Source organism: Lampris incognitus, chromosome 8, assembly GCF_029633865.1.
Source record: "Lampris incognitus isolate fLamInc1 chromosome 8, fLamInc1.hap2, whole genome shotgun sequence".
NCBI lineage: Eukaryota > Metazoa > Chordata > Actinopteri > Lampriformes > Lampridae > Lampris > Lampris incognitus.
In genome coordinates, this window is record NC_079218.1 from 37,964,186 (window position 1) to 37,986,915 (window position 22,730).

Sequence of the window (22,730 nt, forward strand, 5' to 3'; positions counted from 1 at the left end):
AGCGTCCTCCTCTCCATTGTAAAGCCTGCCACCTATTGGTTGTTAAGTGTAATTTCTTTCTCTCTGCAGTAAAGAGGGCATTTCCCGAGCAGCGGCAAACCCTGCTCGGGAATTGCCCTCTTTTCTGTCCACACTGTTATCTGTGAACAGATTTTCCTACCTATATCAATGTTTTATAACAATTCATCTCTGAATACCGCAGTATTCTCCCATCTCAGTGAGGTTGCTGCACGTCGTATTGATGCTTCAAATTACAGGCTGCAAACCATCTTTATGGAGCAATGGGCCTCGTTTATCCATCGTTCGTATGTACAAATTTGTTCTTACACACCCGTGGGTTTTTGTTTTTTTTTAGCCCTGAAGTTTGTCTGAGAGACCAGTGTAGAACCTGCGTAACCCCTGTCTTTGCAAGCCTGGGTGACTGCTCGTTGCAAGAGGTAGACAATACATGTTAGGGGGAAGGAATTACAAATAATGATAGGTCAGCGATATAAACAAAACAACGGCCACTGCTCAATTTACACCATATCTGGTGCTGCTTTTTTCTTTTCTTTTTCTTTTAACATGTGTAGAATCACCAGAGATGCAGCTTTCATAGTTTTTGAATGAGATCCAAACAGGTTTTAGTACGAGGTTTTGGGGTCAGGTTGTGGGTTCAGCGGCAAGACAGCGTCTCTAGAGGTGGGAAATACTCAGGACACTTAAGTGTAGCAGGCCCGACCTTTGGCCTGTCTGTCTCAATCTCCAGAAATCCCCTCTTACCTGCTGCATTAAGTTTTCATTTAATCGTTTTCATCTTTTTGAAACCTTTACTTTTATTTAGCATTATTATTATTATCATCATAATCATCATTATTATTATTTTGATTTGCCCCCCCTTTTTTTTCCTCCCCAATTGTACTTGGCCAATTACCCCACTCTTCGGGGCCGTCCCGGTCGCTGCTCCACCCCCTCTGCCGACCCAGGGAGGGGTGCAGACTACCACGTGCCTCCTTTGATAATACACCTGGAGTCACCAGCCGCTTCTTTTCACCTGACAGCGAGGAGTTTCGCCAGGGAGACGTAGTGCGTGGGAGGATCACGCTATTCCCCCCCAGTTCCCCCTTCCTCCCCGAACAGCTGCCCCGACTGAGCAGAGGAGGCGCTAGTGCAGCGACACATACCCACATCCGGCTTCTCACCCGCAGACATGGCCAATTGTGTCTATAGGGGCACCCGACCAAGCCGGAGGTAACACGAGGATTCGAACCGGCGAGCCCCGTGTTGGCAGGCAACGGAATAGACTGCTGCAATACATGGACACCCCCATTTTTTTATTTTTTTTTTATTTTTTTACATAAATTGCTGTTGTGATGTAGCCTGGGTGTGCATGATGTTAGCGTGTCACTTGCTACTGAAAGCGTTGGTTTGAATTCAGCTCAGGGACTTTTTAAGCCCTCGATGGAGAGTCATCCAAACCCCGAGTGTTCACGAAAGCCCTAATCTCACACAGTTATACACATTCATTTACACCTGGGAGCTCCTACTGCCGGTCGCTAATTAGCTTGACTTAAGCAGTCAGGGGTTGAATGCTTTGCTCAAGGGCACCTTGGCAGCAGATGGCCGCTGAATTTGAAGCGGCAGCTTACACATTGCTACCGTGTCTGACGTTCCCAGGCGGCTGGGCACAAGGGTCATCCATACCTGTTATAAAGAAAAAAGGTGGTGCGTGTGTCACCTTTCTCCACACATCACTCGTCATTTTTCCCTGTTCAAGTGGCAGTTTCATCCTCCCATGTAAGTTTTTGAGGTGTGGTTTTATGGATGTACGAGTATCTTTGATGCATTTTTTTTCTTCTTTTTTTTCGTGTGCTCACACAGGAAACCCAAAAGGAGTTATGCTGACTCATGGGAATGTTGTGGCAGATTTCTCAGGCTTCCTCAAAGTAACAGATGTGAGTAAAACAAAACTCTCCTCCTCCTCTTCCTGACTGTTCAGTCATCACCCCTTCCAGCCCACTTCATTGTCTTTTTTGTTAGGCTAAACTTTTGCAGGAAAGCATGGCTGCGGCGAATGTTTTGAAGTTTTTCAGGGGAAGGTGGACAAGGGTCCTTAGATGACCCGATGTAAGTTTTGGCAGTAACTGGGTAAAGATCCAAATCACCTGCAAAATGTAATCAAGTTCACCAAAAAGGTCAAAATCGTTGTTTGGTCACAATGCTGCCATAAATGGGTTGAGTTACCTCAAATTAACGACGAAATGTTTTGACTTTTTTTATTTCCAAGCTACAGTCCTTTCCATTGCAAAAGTGAGAAATGGATTCTGGCACAGTTTGTTTATTCACTTACTTTCTACGCCCTAGCTACTTAATCCAACCCAGTGGCACTGCAGGGTTGAAACTGTTTGCAGCTGGCACTGGCTGCAAGCCTGGAATATATCTTACACAGGCCGCCAGTATCAGATTCATGCCTTTTAGTAATTACGCTAAATGGATAATGGTTAGGGTACCTTTGAGTCTGTCAGAGTTTGGATTGATTTCACGATTTCCTGTCGCCGCACTCCTACCATATTTAAGAGAGACTAACCACATTTTATAGTTTGTCCCAGGTTCAATTTTAAGTTATATCTGGCACTCGTTTTTTTTTTTTTGTTATTGAGTCATCTTGTAGTGAAAATTGCTTTGAAAATCCCTTTTCTCTTGTAGTCAGTGTGTTTATTTTATCTACATGTTTCCCCCTCTCCATCTCTGTCTCTATCTTGCTCTCTCATTTCCTATCACTCCATCTTTTACAGAAAGTCATATTCCCCAACCAAGACGACTGCCTCATCTCCTTCCTACCACTGGCTCACATGTTTGAGAGACTAATAGAGGTAAATGGAGCTCGCTACTGAAACTCAGATCCAGTCTGACAGCCACAGTGAATGGGTGGTAAAGCTGGAGTGTGGGTTAGGAATGTTGAATTACAAACAATGGATGAGTAACAGTTTGCACATGTGTTCCAATTGGGATCTGTGTGTGTGTGTGTGTGTGTGAGAGAGAGAGAGAGAGAGAGAAGAGAGAGAGAGAGAGAGAGAGAGAGAGAGAGAGAGAGAGAGAGAGAGAGAGAGAGAGAGAGAGAGAGAGAGAGAGAGAGAGAGAGCGCATCAAACATATTGATACCAGTATAAAAAGAAAAATCATTGGAACATAAACACTGAAAGTTTCGTTTTCTGTCGGGTTTCTTTGGGAAAACCGGGACTTCATACTCATGCAGAGTCCACTATTCAAACTGAAAGTATGACACACACGACCAATAATGTTTGGCTGACGTCACCTAATTGCACAGATGAGTGCTGGCCTGTCCAGGATTTCTCCCTGGGGCCTGCTGCCCAATGACTGATGGGATAGGCTGCAGCATCCTGCGACCCTGATCAAGCTGAGCTTCTTGGATAATGGATGGGTAGATGGAGTGCTGCCATGTTGTTTATACTGGAGTTCATTTCTAAAGCTTAATAACTCCTGCTTTCAAGAAAGGCGAACTTTGCCATATACGATGATATTAAATGACAATGTGCAGTATCTGATCTATCAAATGCAAAATATTTCATTCAAAATCCGAAATAATTCAGATGATTAAAACAAGTGCAATTAACCCCTGGGGTTGGGTTTTACAACTGCCGGCAAACCTTGTAAGGATCAAAACGTAGCGCTTTTTTACAGAGCTATATATAACCAGAGCTATATATAACCTTTATCCCTGGAGAGTCCAGGGATAAAGGTTATAAAAAAGGCCCATGCTCAGTGACTATGGGCCACCAAAGGGCTCTGGGTCTTACGAGACAGCCGGTCAGGACTGAACTCTGATTCGGTGTAAAACCAGTTTGATACTGGATCGCTGGAGCAGCCGGGTCACCCGAACGACACTTTCTGGCTATGCTGCGATTGTTTGACGAACTCTTGGAGTCTTCAAAATCAAATTTAAGGGGTCGAATCAAACCGTGCGGTTGCTGGTATGCGTGCACATTCGGAGCGGGACCGTTCAGATCAAAGCAGGCTTTTTTTTTTTCCTGTAATCTGCAATAGCTTTTTGTTTTTTGTTTTTTTATTACTATAGCCCTGTTGTAAAAAACAAAAACAAAAAAAACGTGAGACCCAAGCACAGGAAACCACCTATATTCCCCAGTGCTCTGAGCCTGGCTTTCTCATGTCAAATACACAGCCTCAGGCATGTACACAATGTACACACACGCACACACAGCTATTGCTTGTTCAAACACAGCTCCGTTCTGAATCATACAACTACAGTTTACACATACCTCCTTGCAAGCTTATGTAAGGCCTAGATGTCAGCGCTATTTCCAACCAGAGGAAGAGGGCGGTGGCTTTGCACTGCTGTGTCCTCAGATGGCCTCTGAAACAGGAAGTGATCCAAATATGGGGGGGCCTTTGTAAAAAAAAAAAAAAGGCTCTGCATATAACCTCAGTTGCAGAGTTCAACAATGCACACTGCAGCTACGGACGCTTAGCTAACACAAACGACTTGTAACCCTTCTGTCACCCTGCAAAACGTTAGTATCGAAACGTCAGAGAAATGATAAGCGCTCTCGTTTTGTCACGAGAAATTATATTTATCCAGCTTTTCTCTCCAACCGTACACACACCAGCTGATTTTACTGATTAACACAACTACAGCCAGAAAGCAGAAGACTTGGTTGGTGAACTCAGCTGGTGCAGTGTTGGGTTGGAGGGAAAAGCTGAATACACACGGACCTCCATGGCACATAATTGAATACCACTAGCATGGCATATGTTCCTCCCACAATTGTGCTTGAAAAGTTCAACAACTGCTGCTAGCAGCTGTTGATTTGTAGATTAAAAAAAATGTTTTCAAGGGTGGCAGTGGGGACTGTTTTACAGAAGCCATACCATGAAAGATCTTCTCAGACCATGTATATTTAAAATCCATTTGAGAGCTCAGAAATAAGTGTGTGGTTTAGTTTTATGGTCATTTTCCTCCTCCTTGTGTATCACGACACAGAATTATTATTTTTTTGCTAATTCTATTCTCATTATACTAATGACCGTTGTGAAAATTCATTTTATTGCTGTATTCATTCACTACACTGTCTTCAGAATATGTGGTATGCAAATCTCTGGTATGGATAGAATTCAAATATTAATAATAGCCTTCTTAATGCATAGCAGGGTTCTTAATTCAGATAGCACTAGGAAGATGGAAAGGGTTGTTTTTTTTTTGTCAATTTGTCTAATGGGGGGGGGGGCACAGTGGTGCAGTACTTAGCGCGGTCGCCTCACAGCAAGAAGGTCCTGGGTTCGAGCCCTGGGGTAGTCCAGTCTTGGGGGTTGTCCCGGGTCGTCCTCTGTGTGGCGTTTGCTTGTTCTCCCTGTGTCTGCTTGGGTTTCCTCTGGGTGCTCCGGTTTCCTCCCACAGTCCAAAGACTTGTAGGTCAGGTGAATCGGCCGTACTAAATTGTCCCTAAATGTAAATGTGTGTGTGTGTGTGTGTGTGTGTGTGTGTGTGCCACCCAATGACTGCTGGGATAGACTCCAGTATCCCTGCGACCCTGAGAGGAGGATAAGCGGTTTGGATAATGGATGGATGGATGTCTAAGAGGGTGGATTGCAGAACCCCCCCCCCCCAATGTGACTTGATGATGCCTGAACATTACACCATTCATTTCTACAGGGGAAACACATTTCCCTTTAAACTTTAACATCTTGAATAGTGTAAAGAATATCACCTTTAAACCGTAAAAAGGGAGATGCGTTAAAAAAAATCGTCCAGAGGAAGAGGATGGTGAAGCATGGGAGAGAGCCATTATATTGTTTGCTTGACAGGTAGTACACTGAAAATGGAGATTATTTTGCATTACTTTGTGAGTGTTTTGTTAGAGGTCACCCACTGCTTGTTCATTTGTGTTGTGTTTCCTGTTGACTCTGACATGCTAAGACACGCGCACACGTCCCATCCGTAAATATGGTTTTTGCAGACACGTGGCTAAGAATTTGCATCAAAAGGGTACATGTTGCATATGGGAAGGGTTTCATTCTGTGCTAAACGGTGTACAGTGTATCCGTTTTTTCAAGAAAACCCAGTGCCTCTGTCCCCCATCTCTGCCTTGTTGTATGCACACTTAACCAAATTGTTCATGTACCCTGGCATGTTTTAACACAGCGAGTGTTTTTCCATAGTCGGTGGTCTACTGTCATGGAGGACGGATCGGTTTTTACCAGGGAGATATCCGTCTCCTCTCGGACGACATGAAAGCCCTGCGACCCACCATCTTCCCTGTGGTGCCTCGGCTGCTCAACCGCATGTATGACAAGGTGAGAGGAACAGTTTGGGAGGGGAACAAAAAACAAAATGAGAAATTCCCCAACTTGTTTGGGAATCAGACCAGTTTACTTGTTGCTTCGCGTGTTGTATAACTGGGTCTGCTGTTGCATTAAACAGTGACATAAACTGTTTAGGAATTCATGGTGTGAGTAAGAGCATCAGCTGAGTGTCTAAAATTTGAAAAATAAAAAAAATGCAGGGTAAGCATTTCCAACCAAAATTAAGACATCTACAAAATGCCAAATGCTGTATGGCGTGAATGCCAAGCTATTGTTAAAGTTATAAGATATCCAATGATCTTTGTGGCACAATAGTTATTTATATACTTTTTGGGGGGGGAAGAATAATCTTTTTTTGAAATGCTGACTCATGAATTCAAGTTCAGTGTTTTTATATTTTCAGAATTTTTTTGAATAAAATCCTTAGAATTTAAAATCTTGGTGGGCCTCCGGGTAGCGTAGCGGTCTACTCCATTGCCTACCAACATGGGGATCGCCAGTTCGAATCCCCGTGTTGCGTCCGTAGGGACGCTCTGGCTGTGTCTGCGGGTGGGAAGCCAGATATGGGTATGTGTCCTGGTCGCTGCACTAGCACCTCCTCTGGTCAGTCGGGGCGCCTGTTTGGGGGAAGGGGGAACTGGGGGGAATAGCATGATCCTCCCAAGTGCTACGTCCCCCTGGTGAAACTCCTCACTGTCAGGTGAAAAGAAGCGGCTGGCGACTCCACATGTATCGGAGGAGACGTGGTAGTCTGCAGCCCTCCCCGGATCGGCAGAGGTGGTGGAGCAACGACTGGGACGGCTTGGAAGAGTGGGGTAATTGGCCGCATACGATTGGGGGGGATCCAAAAATTTTTTTTTAATAAATTTAAATCTTGGTTCAGCATAGTTCTGGTAGCTAACGCTTAATAAGAGAGCTGAGAGTTATTTAGGACTGATTTAGTGGTGATATGTACTTTCTGCTTTTTCAAAAGGGGGGAATGCCCGCATCTGAGATGAGCATTGCTCCAAGCAGTAAGTCAAACCATCCACAAGTGGCAAATTACAAAATGTGTCTTTTTTTTGCTTGTTTGTGTGTTTCTTGGCAGATTTTCAGCCAGGCGAACAGCCCCTTGAAGCGGTGGCTGCTCAACTTTGCCGCGAAGAGAAAAGGTGCTGAGGTCAGCAGCGGAGTCATTCGCAGTGACAGCATCTGGGATAAAATTTTCTTCAGTAAGATACAGGTACACACCTCTCCTCTTCCTCCTCCTGCATCTGACTCCGATTAGGAAGTCTCAACTCCATGAGTCTGCATGCTCCTACAAAGTTGTGTTGGAAAGATAATAAACGTTGTATTGTAGTGCGGCAAATTTTGAGTTTTTGTGCATCCGTGAAGGTGAATGTGCATTGTGTATTTTCTACTTGAATCCTGACCTCATTCTCATGCGATGTAAACAACACCAAATGAAAGCAAGCAAGACGGACATATTCAAATAGAAAGGTAGCAGCTACACTGTACATTTGTCGTCACCTGCAGTTTCATTTGCAAAGTCCCTCAGAAGGAATTATTTGCGGCATTTGCTAGATAGTTTTGTCAAGGACTGCAGCTTGGAATCGAGACGTTTTTAGTGTGCAGGCAAACAAAGAGCCCAGCAGTCACAGCCCCCTGTGTTTCTGAACGTAGAAGTACGTAGAAGGGAGTCGAGGGCTGAGGGAACTAGTCGTTTAGTGCATTTCAATCAGTTCTGTCCAACAATTCCTACTGATGTTGAATAGCCATATTATGCTTCAGGAAAGCCGGAATATTACATGTAGCACCTTTAATTAATATTCCTGATATCCTTTCCTCTTGTTGCATTGTTGTGTGATTGCTGCAGAAAATTGCTGCAATCACACTTAGTTATCTTCACTATTTATCATGATTTTTTTCATTATTTTTATTTTTCTGTACGTTTTCTGGATCGCATCTACTCGCACATTTTTTGCAGATAAGACACATACTTCCAATTTTCCCATGTAAAGCATATGTGTGTCGTGGTGGCTATTACTTCTCTTTTTTATATCTGTTACAGTTGAGATATGAATATTTTGCTGTAATAATTTTATGAATGGCCGTCTATGGGAAAGCATATGTATTCTTTAATGGCCCAGCATATTAAAGCATATAGTCAATAACGCCACGATGTGGTTGGTTACTAAACATTTTGTATTTTGGATGAACCCTTAGAGTGGAAGAAAAATTATTGTACAGTGGGCTCCGTGGATGAAGCTGATTCGGCTGATATAGGCCACGCCCATTTCCACCTATAAAAATGTTCCGCCATTTTGTTTTTTTGTTTTTTTGTAAATACATTTTCTTTTTGCCTTTTTTGGCACATATTTCATAAAATCTTCACCACATTTGGTACATACCATGTTTGGATGACCCCCAAACAACACCTACGAGTTGGTTTTTGGTATCGCTTACCGTTTGTCTGTAATTGGTTGTCACAATTTTAAAGGCGTGGCCTGATGCACTCAATGGGCCGTAAGTCTTCAGTGCAAAATTGGATTGCAACCAATTTTGTAAATATTCAACATACACAAGTGTGTCACATTTGATACAATTCTACTAACAGGGGGCGCTACAGTAACAATTTAATATGATATTTCTTCGTTTCCGTTGTCTTTGATAAGATAAAACTTGGTACACAGCTTCTGCATGAGCATGTGCATGACTTATTGAACCATGGCACCAATAACTTGACTTGTGCTATCTTTTAGTGGTCATTCTCATTGTAGATTTATATATGCAATATTCTAGCTCTTATAAAGCGCTTTGAGTGACTGTTGCGGCTAGAAAAGTGCTATATAAAATGCAACTTGACTTGACCTGACTTGACTTTTTGGCCATTAATAAAACACCACCATATACTATCTTGAGCACATTATTCTATTAGAATTGATTTTGAACTTTGGTTAATGTACACATCAGTCACCAGAATAAACAGATGCAAGTGCAGCAATCACATGAATTTTCTTTACAAAATGCACTTTTGTCTGGTTGATGATGTGAAGAGGGAACAACCATCCCTGAAGGGGGGGGCCTAAGAGTACATCTGCCACCATCTTACAATGCTGTGATTGCAACTATTCCCAAATCTTCTGTGAATAGTACACATGGCCATTGAAACACTAGTTAATGGCCACGCCCATATTTGCATATGAAACTGATCATTGGGTTCAGTTGTTATTGTTTATAAGGGGTGGGGATACCTGCAGTCAGTTTAGACTGAAGATGTCACTTAGTTGAGTGATGAAACATATCTGTCAATAAACGTTGTGTCCAAATGAACTGATTCAACCTTCTTTGAGTTGATGATGTTATTTTACTGCAGGCCAGTCTGGGAGGAAGACTGAGGATGATCATAACAGGAGCGGCTCCAGCCTCCCCAACGGTCCTGGGTTTCCTTAGAGCAGCTCTGGGATGCCAGGTCAGGTCATACTGACATAAGCTTACTCCCATTACACACACACACACACACACACACACACACACACACACACACACACACACACACACACACATAGATCCATACAATGAACCATGGACCCATACATGAACCAACAAACAACAAAAATAACATTCACACAGTCATACAAATAGACATAGCATTCTGCCCTGTTTCTCCAATGTGCACTGCACTCCCACATGCAAACACATGAGTGCACACACATGCACACACAAATATTCATTTGCATCTATCACACTGACAAACAGACATACACCAACACAGGTACACTTTAATGTTCATTAAAACATATTCCAATACAAATAAACAGGACAGTATCTGTATCTATGACATATAGCATTCCCCCACACACACACACACACACACAGTACATACATATATATACACTACCGTTCAAAAGTTTGGGATCACCCAAACAATTTTGTGTTTTCCATGAAAAGTCACACTTATTCACCACCATATGTTGTGAAATGAATAGAAAATAGAGTCAAGACATTGACAAGGTTAGAAATAATGATTTGTATTTGAAATAAGATTTTTTTTTACATCAAACTTTGCTTTCGTCAAAGAATCCTCCATTTGCAGCAATTACAGCATTGCAGACCTTTGGCATTCTAGCTGTTAATTTGTTGAGGTAATCTGGAGAAATTGCACCCCACGCTTCCAGGAGCAGCTCCCACAAGTTGGATTGGTTGGATGGGCACTTCTTGCGTACCATACGGTCAAGCTGCTCCCACAACAGCTCAATGGGGTTCAGATCTGGTGACTGCGCTGGCCACTCCATTACCGATAGAATACCAGCTGCCTGCTTCTGCTCTAAATAGTTCTTGCACAATTTGGAGGTGTGTTTAGGGTCATTGTCCTGTTGTAGGATGAAATTGGCTCCAATCAAGCGCTGTCCACTGGGTATGGCATGGCGTTGCAAAATGGAGTGATAGCCTTCCTTATTCAGAATCCCTTTTACCCTGTACAAATCTCCCACCTTACCAGCACCAAAGCAACCCCAGACCATCACATTACCTCCACCATGCTTAACAGATGGCGTCAGGCATTCTTCCAGCATCTTTTCATTTGTTCTGCGTCTCACAAACGTTCTTCTTTGTGATCCAAACACCTCAAACTTGGATTCATCCGTCCACAACACTTTTTTCCAGTCTTCCTCTGTCCAATGTCTGTGTTCTTTTGCCCATCTTAATCTTTTTCTTTTATTGGTCAGTCTCAGATATGGCTTTTTCTTTGCCACTCTGCCCTGAAGCCCAGAATCCCGCAGCCGCCTCTTCACTGTAGATGTTGACACTGGTGTTTTGCGGGTACTATTTAATGAAGATGCCAGTTGGGGACCTGTGAGGCGTCTGTTTCTCAAACTAGAGACTCTAATGTACTTATCTTCTTGCTCAGTTGTGCAACGCGGCCTCCCACTTCTTTTTCTACTCTGGTTAGAGCCTGTTTGTGCTGTCCTCTGAAGGGAGTAGTACACACCGGTGTAGGAAATCTTCAATTTCTTAGCAATTTCTCGCATGGAATAGCCTTCATTTCTAAGAACAAGAATAGACTGTCGAGTTTCAGATGAAAGTTCTCTTTTTCTGGCCATTTTGAGCGTTTAATTGACCCCACAAATGTGATGCTCCAGAAACTCAATCTGCTCAAAGGAAGGTCAGTTTTGTAGCTTCTGTAACGAGCTAAACTGTTTTCAGATGTGTGAACATGATTGCACAAGGGTTTTCTAATCATCAATTAGCCTTCTGAGCCAATGAGCAAACACATTGTACCATTAGAACACTGGAGTGATAGTTGCTTGAAATGGGCCTCTATACACCTATGTAGATATTGCACCAAAAACCAGACATTTGCAGCTAGAATAGTCATTTACCACATTAGCAATGTATAGAGTGTATTTCTTTAAAGTTAAGACTAGTTTAAAGTTATCTTCATTGAAAAGTACAGTGCTTTTCCTTCAAAAATATGGACATTTCAATGTGATCCCAAACTTTTGAACGGTAGTGTACATATTATACATATTGTATATAATGTATATATAATGTATATATAATGTATATATATATATGTGTGTGTGTATATATATGTATATGTATATATATATATATATATATATGTTATATTAAACTGGTCTGATTCCCAAACAAGTTGGGGAATTTCTCATAAAGAATTTACTTGATTATTTTGCTCCTTATTTGTTGAGCACTTTCCCTACCATTGAGTGTTTCTTTTAACAAAGCTATATACGTATATATGTCCTGTGATGGCTGGGTGGCCTGTCCAGGGTGTCTCCCTGCCTGCCGCCCACTGACTGCTGGGATAGGCTCCAGCATCCCCACGACCCTGAGAGCAGGATAAGTGGTTCGGATAATGGATGGATGTAGAAAAAAAACTTTAATGCAATTAATTTTTAATTGCATTAAAGTTGTTTTCATACTTCTATCTTAATATTCCGCTCCTCATTTGTTGAGCACGTTCATCGACACCATTGACGGTTCCCGAAAAAGAAAACAAACTGCTATATCTATATATATATATATATATATATATATATATATATATATATATATATATATATATATACTATATATCTATATCTATATATATATATATCTATATATATATATATAGATATATATATAAAAAACTTTGTTAAAAGAAACACTCAAAGGTAGGGAAAGTGTTCAACAAATAAGGAGCAAAATAATCCAGTGAGTCAAGCAAATTCTTTATGAGACAGTACAAGCCTGTTTCATGCCATAAGCAATCATCAGCTGTCTATATACATATCTATATCCATCCATTATCCAAACCGCTTATCCTGCTCTCAGGGTCGCGGGATGTGTGTCTATATATATATATATATATATATATATATATATATATATATATATATATATATATATATATATATATATATATATATATATATATATATATATATATATATATATATATATAAAACTTTGTTTAAAGAAACACTCAATGATAGGGAAAGTGCTCAACAAATAAGGAGGAAAATAATCAAGTAAATTCTTTATGAGTCAGTACAAGCCCATTTCATGCCATAAGCCATGATGGCTTATGGCATGGCTTTGTTCTCTCCAGTTTTGTATATTTTTTTGTGGTGTCGTTTTCTTTTGGATATGTTTTTTTGTCTTTTGTGTTGCACTGCTGTGGGCTGGGAGAAACAAAATGTCGTCTCTTTTGTGTATGAATGTACATGACTCAGATGACAATAAATTGTTTCTGATTTCTGATATATATATATATATATATATATATATACTCACTTCTAAACTAAAACACAGACATGACACATGACACACACACAACCCTGTGCTAAAATTGGGCTCTGTTTTGTCTGTGTGTAGGTGTATGAGGCCTATGGCCAGACAGAATGTACAGCTGGCTGCACATTTACCACTCCTGGAGATTGGACCTCTGGTAAGATCCCAATGTAGTATGTCCTGCAGAAGTGTCTTGCAATCCCAGAGAGATTCTAGTTTACTCAAGCTTACTTTTACATGAAAGGTTAACGTGTGCATTTCAAAGATGCACACATGTATATATGCAGACACACACACACACACGCGCCCACACCCACACCCACACACACACACACACCTACACATGAGCACACACCCACACGCCCGCACACACACACGCACACCTACATATGAGCACACACCCACACGCCCGTACACACACACACACACACACACACATGCCCACACACACACACACACATTCGCAGACACACAGAAGACTGTGTGGAACTGACAAATTAAACACCTTATGGAGCAATATCTAACCAAGTGATTATTGGATTGGCGCCTGTTTGGGCCAGTAAAGAATTTTCCTCTACGCGCACATTCTCCCTGTCTGAAATGTTCTGTGTGTTTGTCAAGAAAGCTTGACCAGAAAGAAAAAAGAAAAGAAGAACGTTTTCCTATCATTAGTTATGTATAGATGGAGACTGATAACCCAGTCATAAAGCAATAAGGGCATTACTCTTGGGAAACGGGTCATGATAAACGTTATTATCAGAGCAACCTCAAAATCAGGACAAGCATATCATGATAAAGACACCTCCATCTTTGCTCCACCTTCTGATTCATATGCACCTTCACTCTCTTTGGGCTTTTTTTTCTTTAAACACACTAGACACGGTGAACGGGCTAATACAAACATGAAACTAGCTAACAGGTAAACTGTCAGACAAGATGGCAAGTCACGAACGCTAAAAGATATGAACGCAAAGAAAATGATATGACTTGCTTGACAAGACAAGCAATGCTGTGCATGATCAGACAGAAAACAGGAAGTGACAAGACCGTAAATAACAGAAGAATGGGTGTACTGATTACTCCCAGTAATTGTGGTATAGGTGCGTAAAAAAAAAAATCACAGCAATCGCATTGTCAAAACCTCAGACACCTTTATTCCTCCAGCCCTTTCCTTCCACCTTCATGTCTACCCAACCAACCACACCTGCACACACACACACACCACACAGCCTTATATGGTTATAAAAATTCAGGCAATTTCACTGGCTCCTGAAAGGTGGTTTTCTCCATCCTGAGTGACTGACAGCACAGATTCCTATGATCAACCTGCTAGACTAAAACTGCATGCATGTCCACGCATCTTATTGGCGGTCAGGGGAAATAAGAAATGGTGCAGGACAATTTTCTAAGATGGCTGTCGCTCATCTTCCTACCCCTGTGGACTGAGACAATTTGGGCTACAAAAATTTGACTACGTGGTGTTTGAGTAGCGTACCACTCTATCTTTACAGCGGCGGTTTCAGGGTCCATCTGGTCCTTAATGGCATAATTGCGTGCACACACACACACACACACACACATTTTTTCTTTTCTCTCTCTCTCTGCCCTCTCACCTATCTCTATCTTTTCCTGGTTTCTCCCTTTCGCACAAACACACACACACACACACACACACACACACACACACACACACACATCTCTTTGACCTTATCAACTTCCTTCTCTGCTGTAGAACTACGGCATACTGGAAACAAGTGTGTGTGTGTGTGTGTGTGTGTGTGTGTGTGTGTGTGTGTGTGTGTGTGTGTGTGTGTGTGTGTGTGTTTGTGCGAAAGGGAGAAACCAGGAAAAAGATAGAGATAGGTGAGAGGGCAGAGAGGGAGAGAAAAGAAAAAATGTGTGTGTGTGTGTGTGCGTAAGTACGTGTGCACATATTCATGTGAAAGAGAGAATGAGGAATTGAAGTGTTGCAGAGAGGAAAAAGCAAGTGTGTGAGAATAAAGAGAGAGGGATGGGTCAACATGGGTACACTGTAGCCAAAGTCAACAAGGTCAGCCCTCTATGATGGAGCCATCACTGCCACATGCCACATCTTAAAAAAACACACAGACGTACTTGCACAAAAACATTCTCACAGCATCCACGTCATTCCAGTTTGTGTCTGAGCCGGTGGCGAGGCAACGGTTCAAACCGGCAGTTGTTTTCAAACCGGTCCTCAAGGGCCCACGGTATTACTGGTTCTCTGTGCTGCCATGTAGTTAATTACATTTTTCCTGTTTTGTCATTTATTCCATCCACTTTTACACGGACTGGTTTGGGTTGTTTTTTGTTGTTGTTTTTTTTTTTTTTTAATTCAGCCCTGTGTCTGGGCAAGACCTGCCCACAAGCCCTTGGGATTGGCCAGCAAAAAAACAAAAAACAAGAAACAATCAGGTGTTTTTTTTTAAGACCTGGCACAACTGATGAACTTAACTCACCCGGCAGAGGAAAATACATTAACGCTACATGTTGCAAAGGACCGGACTGGAAAGCCACTACTCTAATTTACTAAACTTAATTAATTTCGGAAGACTTATTTTTGCAAAAAAAGTCTTCCTAAATGGCTCACAAAAGACAACTCAATTAAGGACATTATTAAAGAAATTAAAGTGCATATACTGATATGGGGAAAAAAAGACAAGTTAGAATTAGTACTTGTTATCCTTGGTCACCTGGATTTAGTTCCTTATTTTATGTAATAAGCAGTCAAAGAGTGGAAAAGATGAAAAGGATTAAACTGTGGTCAAGTTTGTCCATGATTCCCGCGGTCACGTCTGCACCCAGGCGTTTGAAGTGAGGTCACCACCAACGGTTGAGTTCAGTCAGTTTCTATAGGCTTTTTCACTGGTATTTGTCAATAGAAACAGAATGTCATACCTGCATTCTGTTCATCTTTGTGCATGCTTGATAATCCAGATAAGAATATCAAAGAAGGTTGAATCATTTCATCTGGATACAATGTTTATGAACGTCGATAAATGTTGTATCCAGATGAACTGATTCAAGTTTCTTTGATTGAAAAATGTTCGTTTATAGGACTGTCAGTATCTCCTTTAGTGGACTCTGTCTTGTTAAACCTCAAAAGACTTCATAGTTTATACTGGGGCTAACAGCTTTTATAGCAGCATTTCTTTTATCGTAGTCTCGCATAGGACCACACACACACAATCCCCTCCAGGCTACCAACTGGCAGAGATAATAGTATAAGATTATATCTATTATAGGATTTATAAGATTTTATTGTCCAGTAAACCTTAATGTTTAATATGTGGCTGGGCGTTACAACCTCCATGTTGTGTTTTATAGATTGACACAACATGGAAGAGAAAGGTGGATGACAAAATCCTAAATGTTGTTACGTAAATTTACGATATCACCGTTGACCTGTTGCAGTAATGGGTTGAGTATCGAAGTGTAACTTGTAAACTTGCTGTGTAATGGGACAAAACACTGAGCCAACTTGACTGGGGTCATGATATAGTATCACAACGCCCCCTCCTGTTCACTTTTAATGCATGCTATGTCTCAGATGACAGGACTCTTGTTAAACTGTATGAGACTGAGGTGTCAGACACACACACACACACACACATGCTTTAATTGTGTGTGATTAATGTGCTGAATTTTCTGCACACTTAGAATACAACAGCATGATTTTCACTTTAGTAATTAGATGATCTTCTAATGATGTTATAACATGAGTCAAATCATTGCATATAGGTCATGTTGGGGCCCCGCTGCCGTGTAACCTGATCAAACTGGTGGACGTGGCAGAAAAAAACTACTTTGCCTCAAAAGGGGAGGGAGAGGTGAGTCTTACACCTAGATAATTTATGTGTAAACCTATGTAACCTTGTGTGTGATTATGGATTGACGGATTAATCGAGAGCTAGACAAATCGATTGATGGATAGATAGATAGATAGATAGATAGATAGATAGATAGATAGATAGATAGATAGATAGATAGATAGATAGATAGATAGATAGATAGATAGATAGATAGATAGATAGATAGATGAAATAGATGAATATCTATGGGTCCTAAAGTTTACCTCTATCTTTCTGTTTGTCGGCCCTCTGGCTGCATTTGCTTCTGGTGTAAGGGTATTTTGTGACCTGTATCTAGATATACTATCAGGATAATGAACAATTGGATCATGTTCTTTGCATTTAAATCTGGAATTTAAGAAAAAAAAACGTTCTTCTTGTGTGCATCGTTGTCCTTGTTGGGGTCACATCTCATTTGTCACACACAGTATACAAGGAAAACCAGTGGCTGTCAACATGGGCAATGGTCAAACAAAATGTCATGTTTCATGGAAGGGGTCATTGTCACAATTTGAAGCATTAGAAGCAGCAACTGGTTTTACTTCAGTTGCATTTGCATCTGCTGTGGATGTAACTACAGAGATTTGTTTACTGTTGTGGGCATGATTCATGCCAAAGTCAGGTGAATGAGTCAATGGCAACCATCATGTTGAAGAAAATAACTCTCGAACCTTGATAATGTTTCAATCGAGTGAATTTATTATCATGTGTATGGGAAGATACTCATGGTGTGTACAGTTTGTAGACTGTCCCTGCACTCTTCGGAGAATAACTGGAAGAAACCTGTTATAGTAGAATAAAAGGGGAGTACAAGGTCAGTTTGAACTGGTTGGAATACATCATTAGAACAACAGTGGAAAATTAATGACAGTGTAAATTATGTATGATGTTTAATCACAGTATCAGAATTACATTGGAGTTATTGATTAATACTAGGTTAAAAAAAGTATGTATATAAAGATATAAAGCTTAATATTCCGCTCCTCATTTGTTGAGCACCTTTACCAACACCATTAATGGTTTCCGGAAGCCCCTCCATGGGCTGTACCATTGACAGATAGAAGATGTGGCTGATATTGAGAAATCTTAACAGTGGCTAGAAAAGGCTGGACTGATGGACAGCACAGAGGCTCTGTGATCATTGCAGCACAAGAGCAGGCACTCAGCACCAGATCACTTGAGGCAGGGGTCTACCACATGAGAAAAGTCCCAAGATGCAGGCTGTGCAGAGACATTCCTGAGACAGTCCAGCACTTAGCAGCAGGGTGTAAATTGCTAACTGGGAAGCGTGCACTGAAAGGCATAACCAAGTGGCTGGGAATAGTGTACAGGAACATCTGTACTGAATACAGACTGAAAATCCCAAAGTCCAAATGGGAGACACTGCTAAAGGTGGTTGAGAAAGCAGAGCTAAGATCCTGTGGGATTTCAAGTTCCAGACTGACAAGCAGGTGCTGGCTAACCAACCAGACATTGTGGTGGTCGAAAAGGAACAGAAGACAGCAGTAGTGATCGATGTAGCAATCCCAAGCAACGGCAACATTAGGAAGAAAGAGCATGAGAAACTAGAGAAATACCAAGGGCTAAAGGTTGAACTAGAACGGATGTGGAAGGTAAAATCCACAGTAGTCTCAGTGGTAATAGGAGCACTAGGGGCTGTGACCCCCCAAACTGGGAGAATTGCTCCAGCAGATTCCAGGGACAACATCTGAGGTCTCTGTCCAGAAGAGTGCGGTTCTAGGAACAGCTAAGATACTGTGCAGAACCCTCAAACTCCCAGGCCTCTGGTAGAGGACCTGAGCTTGAGGAAGACACACACCACCCAAAAAAGGGCAAGAGGGAGATTTTATATAATCCAGTGAGTCCAGTAAATTCTTTATGAGACAGTACAAACCTGTTTCATGCCATAAGCAATCATCAGCTGGCAATAAAATTTTACTGACAGCTGGTGATTGCTTATGGCATGAAACAGGCTTGTACTGTCTCATAAAGGATTTACTTGATTCACTGGATTATTTTGCTCCTTATTTGTTAAGCACTTTCCCTACTGTTGAGTGTTTCTTTTAGCAATGTTATTTATATATATATATATATCAATACAGATGCAGGAAAAAAGTTTTCATACATAGCAGTACAAGCATTGACGGTTTCGGGGAAAAAAATGCTATATATATAAGATTTGTGTGCTGCTCTGACGGCCGAGCGGAATAACCCGCCATTCTTGCAATCCGCTCGTCATGTGGGTGGGAGGTTCGTATTCCAGACTCGCCGTAACCGGTCACGGCCAGAGCGTCCATGGGGTAAGGCATTCATTGGGCCAACCTTACCCCAGGGATAGTGGGTGTAGATCGGTGTAGTGTTCGGGGACTCGTCGTTCTCCAGCGACCCATCTGGCCCACCCGTGCGCCTGCAGCCAAGCAACCGAAAGCATTCTCCCTACGTCTCCTTCACGGCCTGAAGGTAAAGCAATCCATGCGAGGCTTCAGCGGGTAAAATGGCGAGAGCAGCCAACACGAGTTTGAAGGAAGCTGGTGTTACGACTATCTCCTTCCTGTGGAAACCTGAGCCAGGGGAGTTATTCGACAAGAGTTCCGGCCATATGCCATTGGGTTAATCGGGTGGGATAAGGGGGAAAACTAGAAATACATTTTAAAAAAAAGATTTGTACAGATTGGATTCACTCTTGGATATTTCTGACTGAGATATGTATGTAGCCAGACTACCGAAGGTGGTCTAGCAAATACAATTGTGTTCTGATCCCAGTGCTCTCCTAGTTTGCCTTCACCTCTCATTGAGATACATAAAGCTAAGTATGTATTTTCTCTTTTCTCTATATTCACTGTACAGGTGTGTGTGAAAGGACCTAACGTGTTCAAAGGCTACCTCAAAGACCCAGAGCGGACCACAGAGACACTGGATGCTGCTGGTTGGCTCCACACCGGAGACATTGGAAAATGGTTACCTGTATGTCACCTTACGTCAAACTTCAACAGAATGATAGCAAAGACAATTAAAATACACTTGGTTTACATGATGCTCTCCAATGGACCACAGGCACCTAATATCCTCTTCTCTCTTTCCTTTTCCTCGCCTATCCACTCGTCTTTTTTCCTCTGCTTTTCTCTTCTCTCCTTCTCTCACCCCTTCCTCTCTTTCCTTTTCCTCCTATCTTCCATCCTTTATTCTATGCTTACCTCCCTGCAGAACGGCACACTGAAAATCATTGACAGGAAGAAACACATCTTCAAGCTGGCACAGGGCGAGTACATCTCCCCAGAGAAGATCGAGAACATCTACATCAGGAGCGAACCTTTATCTCAACTTTATGTTCATGGAGACAGCTTGCAGGTCGGACCTCACAGCCACTCACAAATACAAAAAAAAGAAAAGAAAAAAAAGAGTATGTTCAAAAGTACGCTTAGCTCTTGTACACCTCCACGTCAAATTATTACATCATTACAATGATATTACATCAAAGAAGGGAATAAACAAGTACAATTAATAAAATTAAATGCATGGTTTGAACCTGACCGATTCTTTTGTGGATGCAGTTCTCACAAATATAGAACCCAGCCAAAGATGTGCAAGCATGCCCCCCCACAACACACACACACACACACACACACACACACACACACACACACACACACACACACACACACACACACACACACACACACACACTCACATTCACACACACACACACACACTCATGCAAACCATCTCAGTGCCCTGTAATTCTCAATGTGGAGAAGAGAAGCTCTCTGTTAGCAGCATCTTAGCCTTCTATGTTTAGCTTTCTAAGGCATGGGATGAGCTAAGCGATCCGCGAGGGCCACTGTGTCAGTCCAGTGGAAATCCTATTGGGATCATGCCAGGTTGAAAACATTGGGAAACATTATGCACGCAAGCCTCCCTCTCTCACCACAATTTAATGTCCATCCATCTTGCAGTATTTATGTCACATGAAACTGTCGTTATTGCTGTTAATTGCATGCATATTGTCCAGTGCCCTCTGATAAGACTCTGTGTACCCACCTTCTGGGTTAGTTTATGGCTTGGCTTATTGGATGTAAGGTGTTTACATGCTCCTACTTAGAAATGTTTTATTGCCAAATCCTGGTGGTTTAGACAGAAAAACATGTTATATGTGGACATAGCCATGTTTGCAGCGTCTCTCAAAAAGAATAAGAAAATGTGAATTAATTTGTGTAAACTTCTGTTTGTGTGTGCATGTGTCTGCGTTGTTTTAACATTGTTATTCATATGAACAGGAGCACAATTCCATTGGGACAAACTCCTCAAAAACGTACTGCGCCTTAACGTTGGATCTTGATTGAGACTGTCGTCACACCCAGCCTTTAGATGTAAACCATTTCTTCTCTTTTTTTATTCTCTCCAGTCGTGTTTGGTGGGTATTGTGGTTCCAGACCCAGAAGTCATGCCAGCCTGGGCCAAGAACAAAGGCATGCAAGGCAGCTACAAAGACCTCTGTAAAAATACTGTAGGTCACCTATGACATAAGATAACTGTGGTTGTTTGATCTTTTCAGATGAAACACTTTTTTAACTGCTTTTATTTGAAACAATGTTGTCCAAAAAAACAAAACAAAATAATACAAATAATTTAGAATGACATTGAGGATCCATGCACTTTTCCTTATTGTGAACAGGAGCTGAAGAAGGCTATCTTGGAAGACTTGGTCCGTCTGGGCAAGGCCAGTGGCCTCCACTCTTTTGAGCAGGTAGGCAGGTGGTAACAGCCTCCCTAAATTGCACATGCTGTTTATTCACTGTAAAAAAAAAAAGCTTTGCAGGAGGCGTCTGGGTGGCATGGCGGTCTATTCAGTTGCCTACCAACACAGGGATTGCCGGTTTGAATCCCCGTTTTACCTCCAGCTTGGTCGGGCATCCCTACAGACACAATTGGCAGTGTCTGCGAATGGGAAGCCAGATGTGGGTATGTGTCCTGGTCGCTGCACTAGCGCCTCCTCTGGTCAGTCGGGGCACCTGTTTGGGGGGAGGGGGAGCTGGGGGGAATAGTGTGATCCTCCCATGTGCTACATCCCCCTGGTGAAACTCCTCACTGTCAGGTGAACGAAGTGGCTGGCGACTCCACATGTATCAGCGGAGGCATGTGGTAGTCTACAGACCTCTTCGGATCGGCAGAGGGGTTGGAGCAGCGACCAGGATGGCTCGGAAGAGTGGGGTAATTGGCCAAGTACAATTGGGGAGTAAAGGGGGGGGGGTCCAAAGAAAAGAAAAAAAAAGCTTTGCACAGGATAATCTGAAAGTATTTTTAATTCTTACAATGTAGGGGCATGCATTTCGACAATGATATGTCAAAGCAAAAACTTAGATAAGAATTGTGTCGGTGCAGTTAGATATCAAGAGTCTTTGCATGAAGTAAACCGCTAAGTTGTTCTTACTTTCTTCTGACTTTGAAATGGCCATTAGATAACGACTGTGGTAGCGAGGCAGCTCCTAGGTTTGCATATTTGTCACTAAAAAAGGGTTAAGCTAGGTGTTGTTGCGAATGAAGACGTTATTGCAGGGCGGTGTAACAAAATCAGTTAGACACCAGCAAGTGTCCCCTGTAGTAGCTTTTTGTAAAAATATATTTTTGAAAATAAAAGTTCCATTGCAACGCTTACACTATTAGAAATGTGTAAGAAGATATTCTCATTTACTCTTCTTTGTATAGCTTACTACTTTGTATCATCTGACAGTATCTGGTTCACGTTTTTAAACTAAAACACTAGTGTTA

General features: G+C 41.9%; 1 protein-coding gene across 1 annotated transcript in view; it reads left to right on the top strand.

The window, feature by feature from the left end:
• The window catches only part of acsl6 (acyl-CoA synthetase long chain family member 6), a 70,784-nt gene that overhangs the window by 46,696 nt on the left and 1,358 nt on the right, over positions 1–22,730 (top strand). The window contains exons 10-20 of the mRNA XM_056285301.1: positions 1,861–1,934; positions 2,775–2,852; positions 6,175–6,309; positions 7,406–7,540; positions 9,674–9,769; positions 13,180–13,252; positions 16,855–16,943; positions 19,812–19,928; positions 20,169–20,312; positions 21,367–21,468; positions 21,637–21,708. Of these exons, the coding sequence (XP_056141276.1) occupies positions 1,861–1,934; positions 2,775–2,852; positions 6,175–6,309; positions 7,406–7,540; positions 9,674–9,769; positions 13,180–13,252; positions 16,855–16,943; positions 19,812–19,928; positions 20,169–20,312; positions 21,367–21,468; positions 21,637–21,708 (1,115 nt within the window). The remainder of the gene's footprint in view (positions 1–1,860; positions 1,935–2,774; positions 2,853–6,174; positions 6,310–7,405; positions 7,541–9,673; positions 9,770–13,179; positions 13,253–16,854; positions 16,944–19,811; positions 19,929–20,168; positions 20,313–21,366; positions 21,469–21,636; positions 21,709–22,730) is intronic.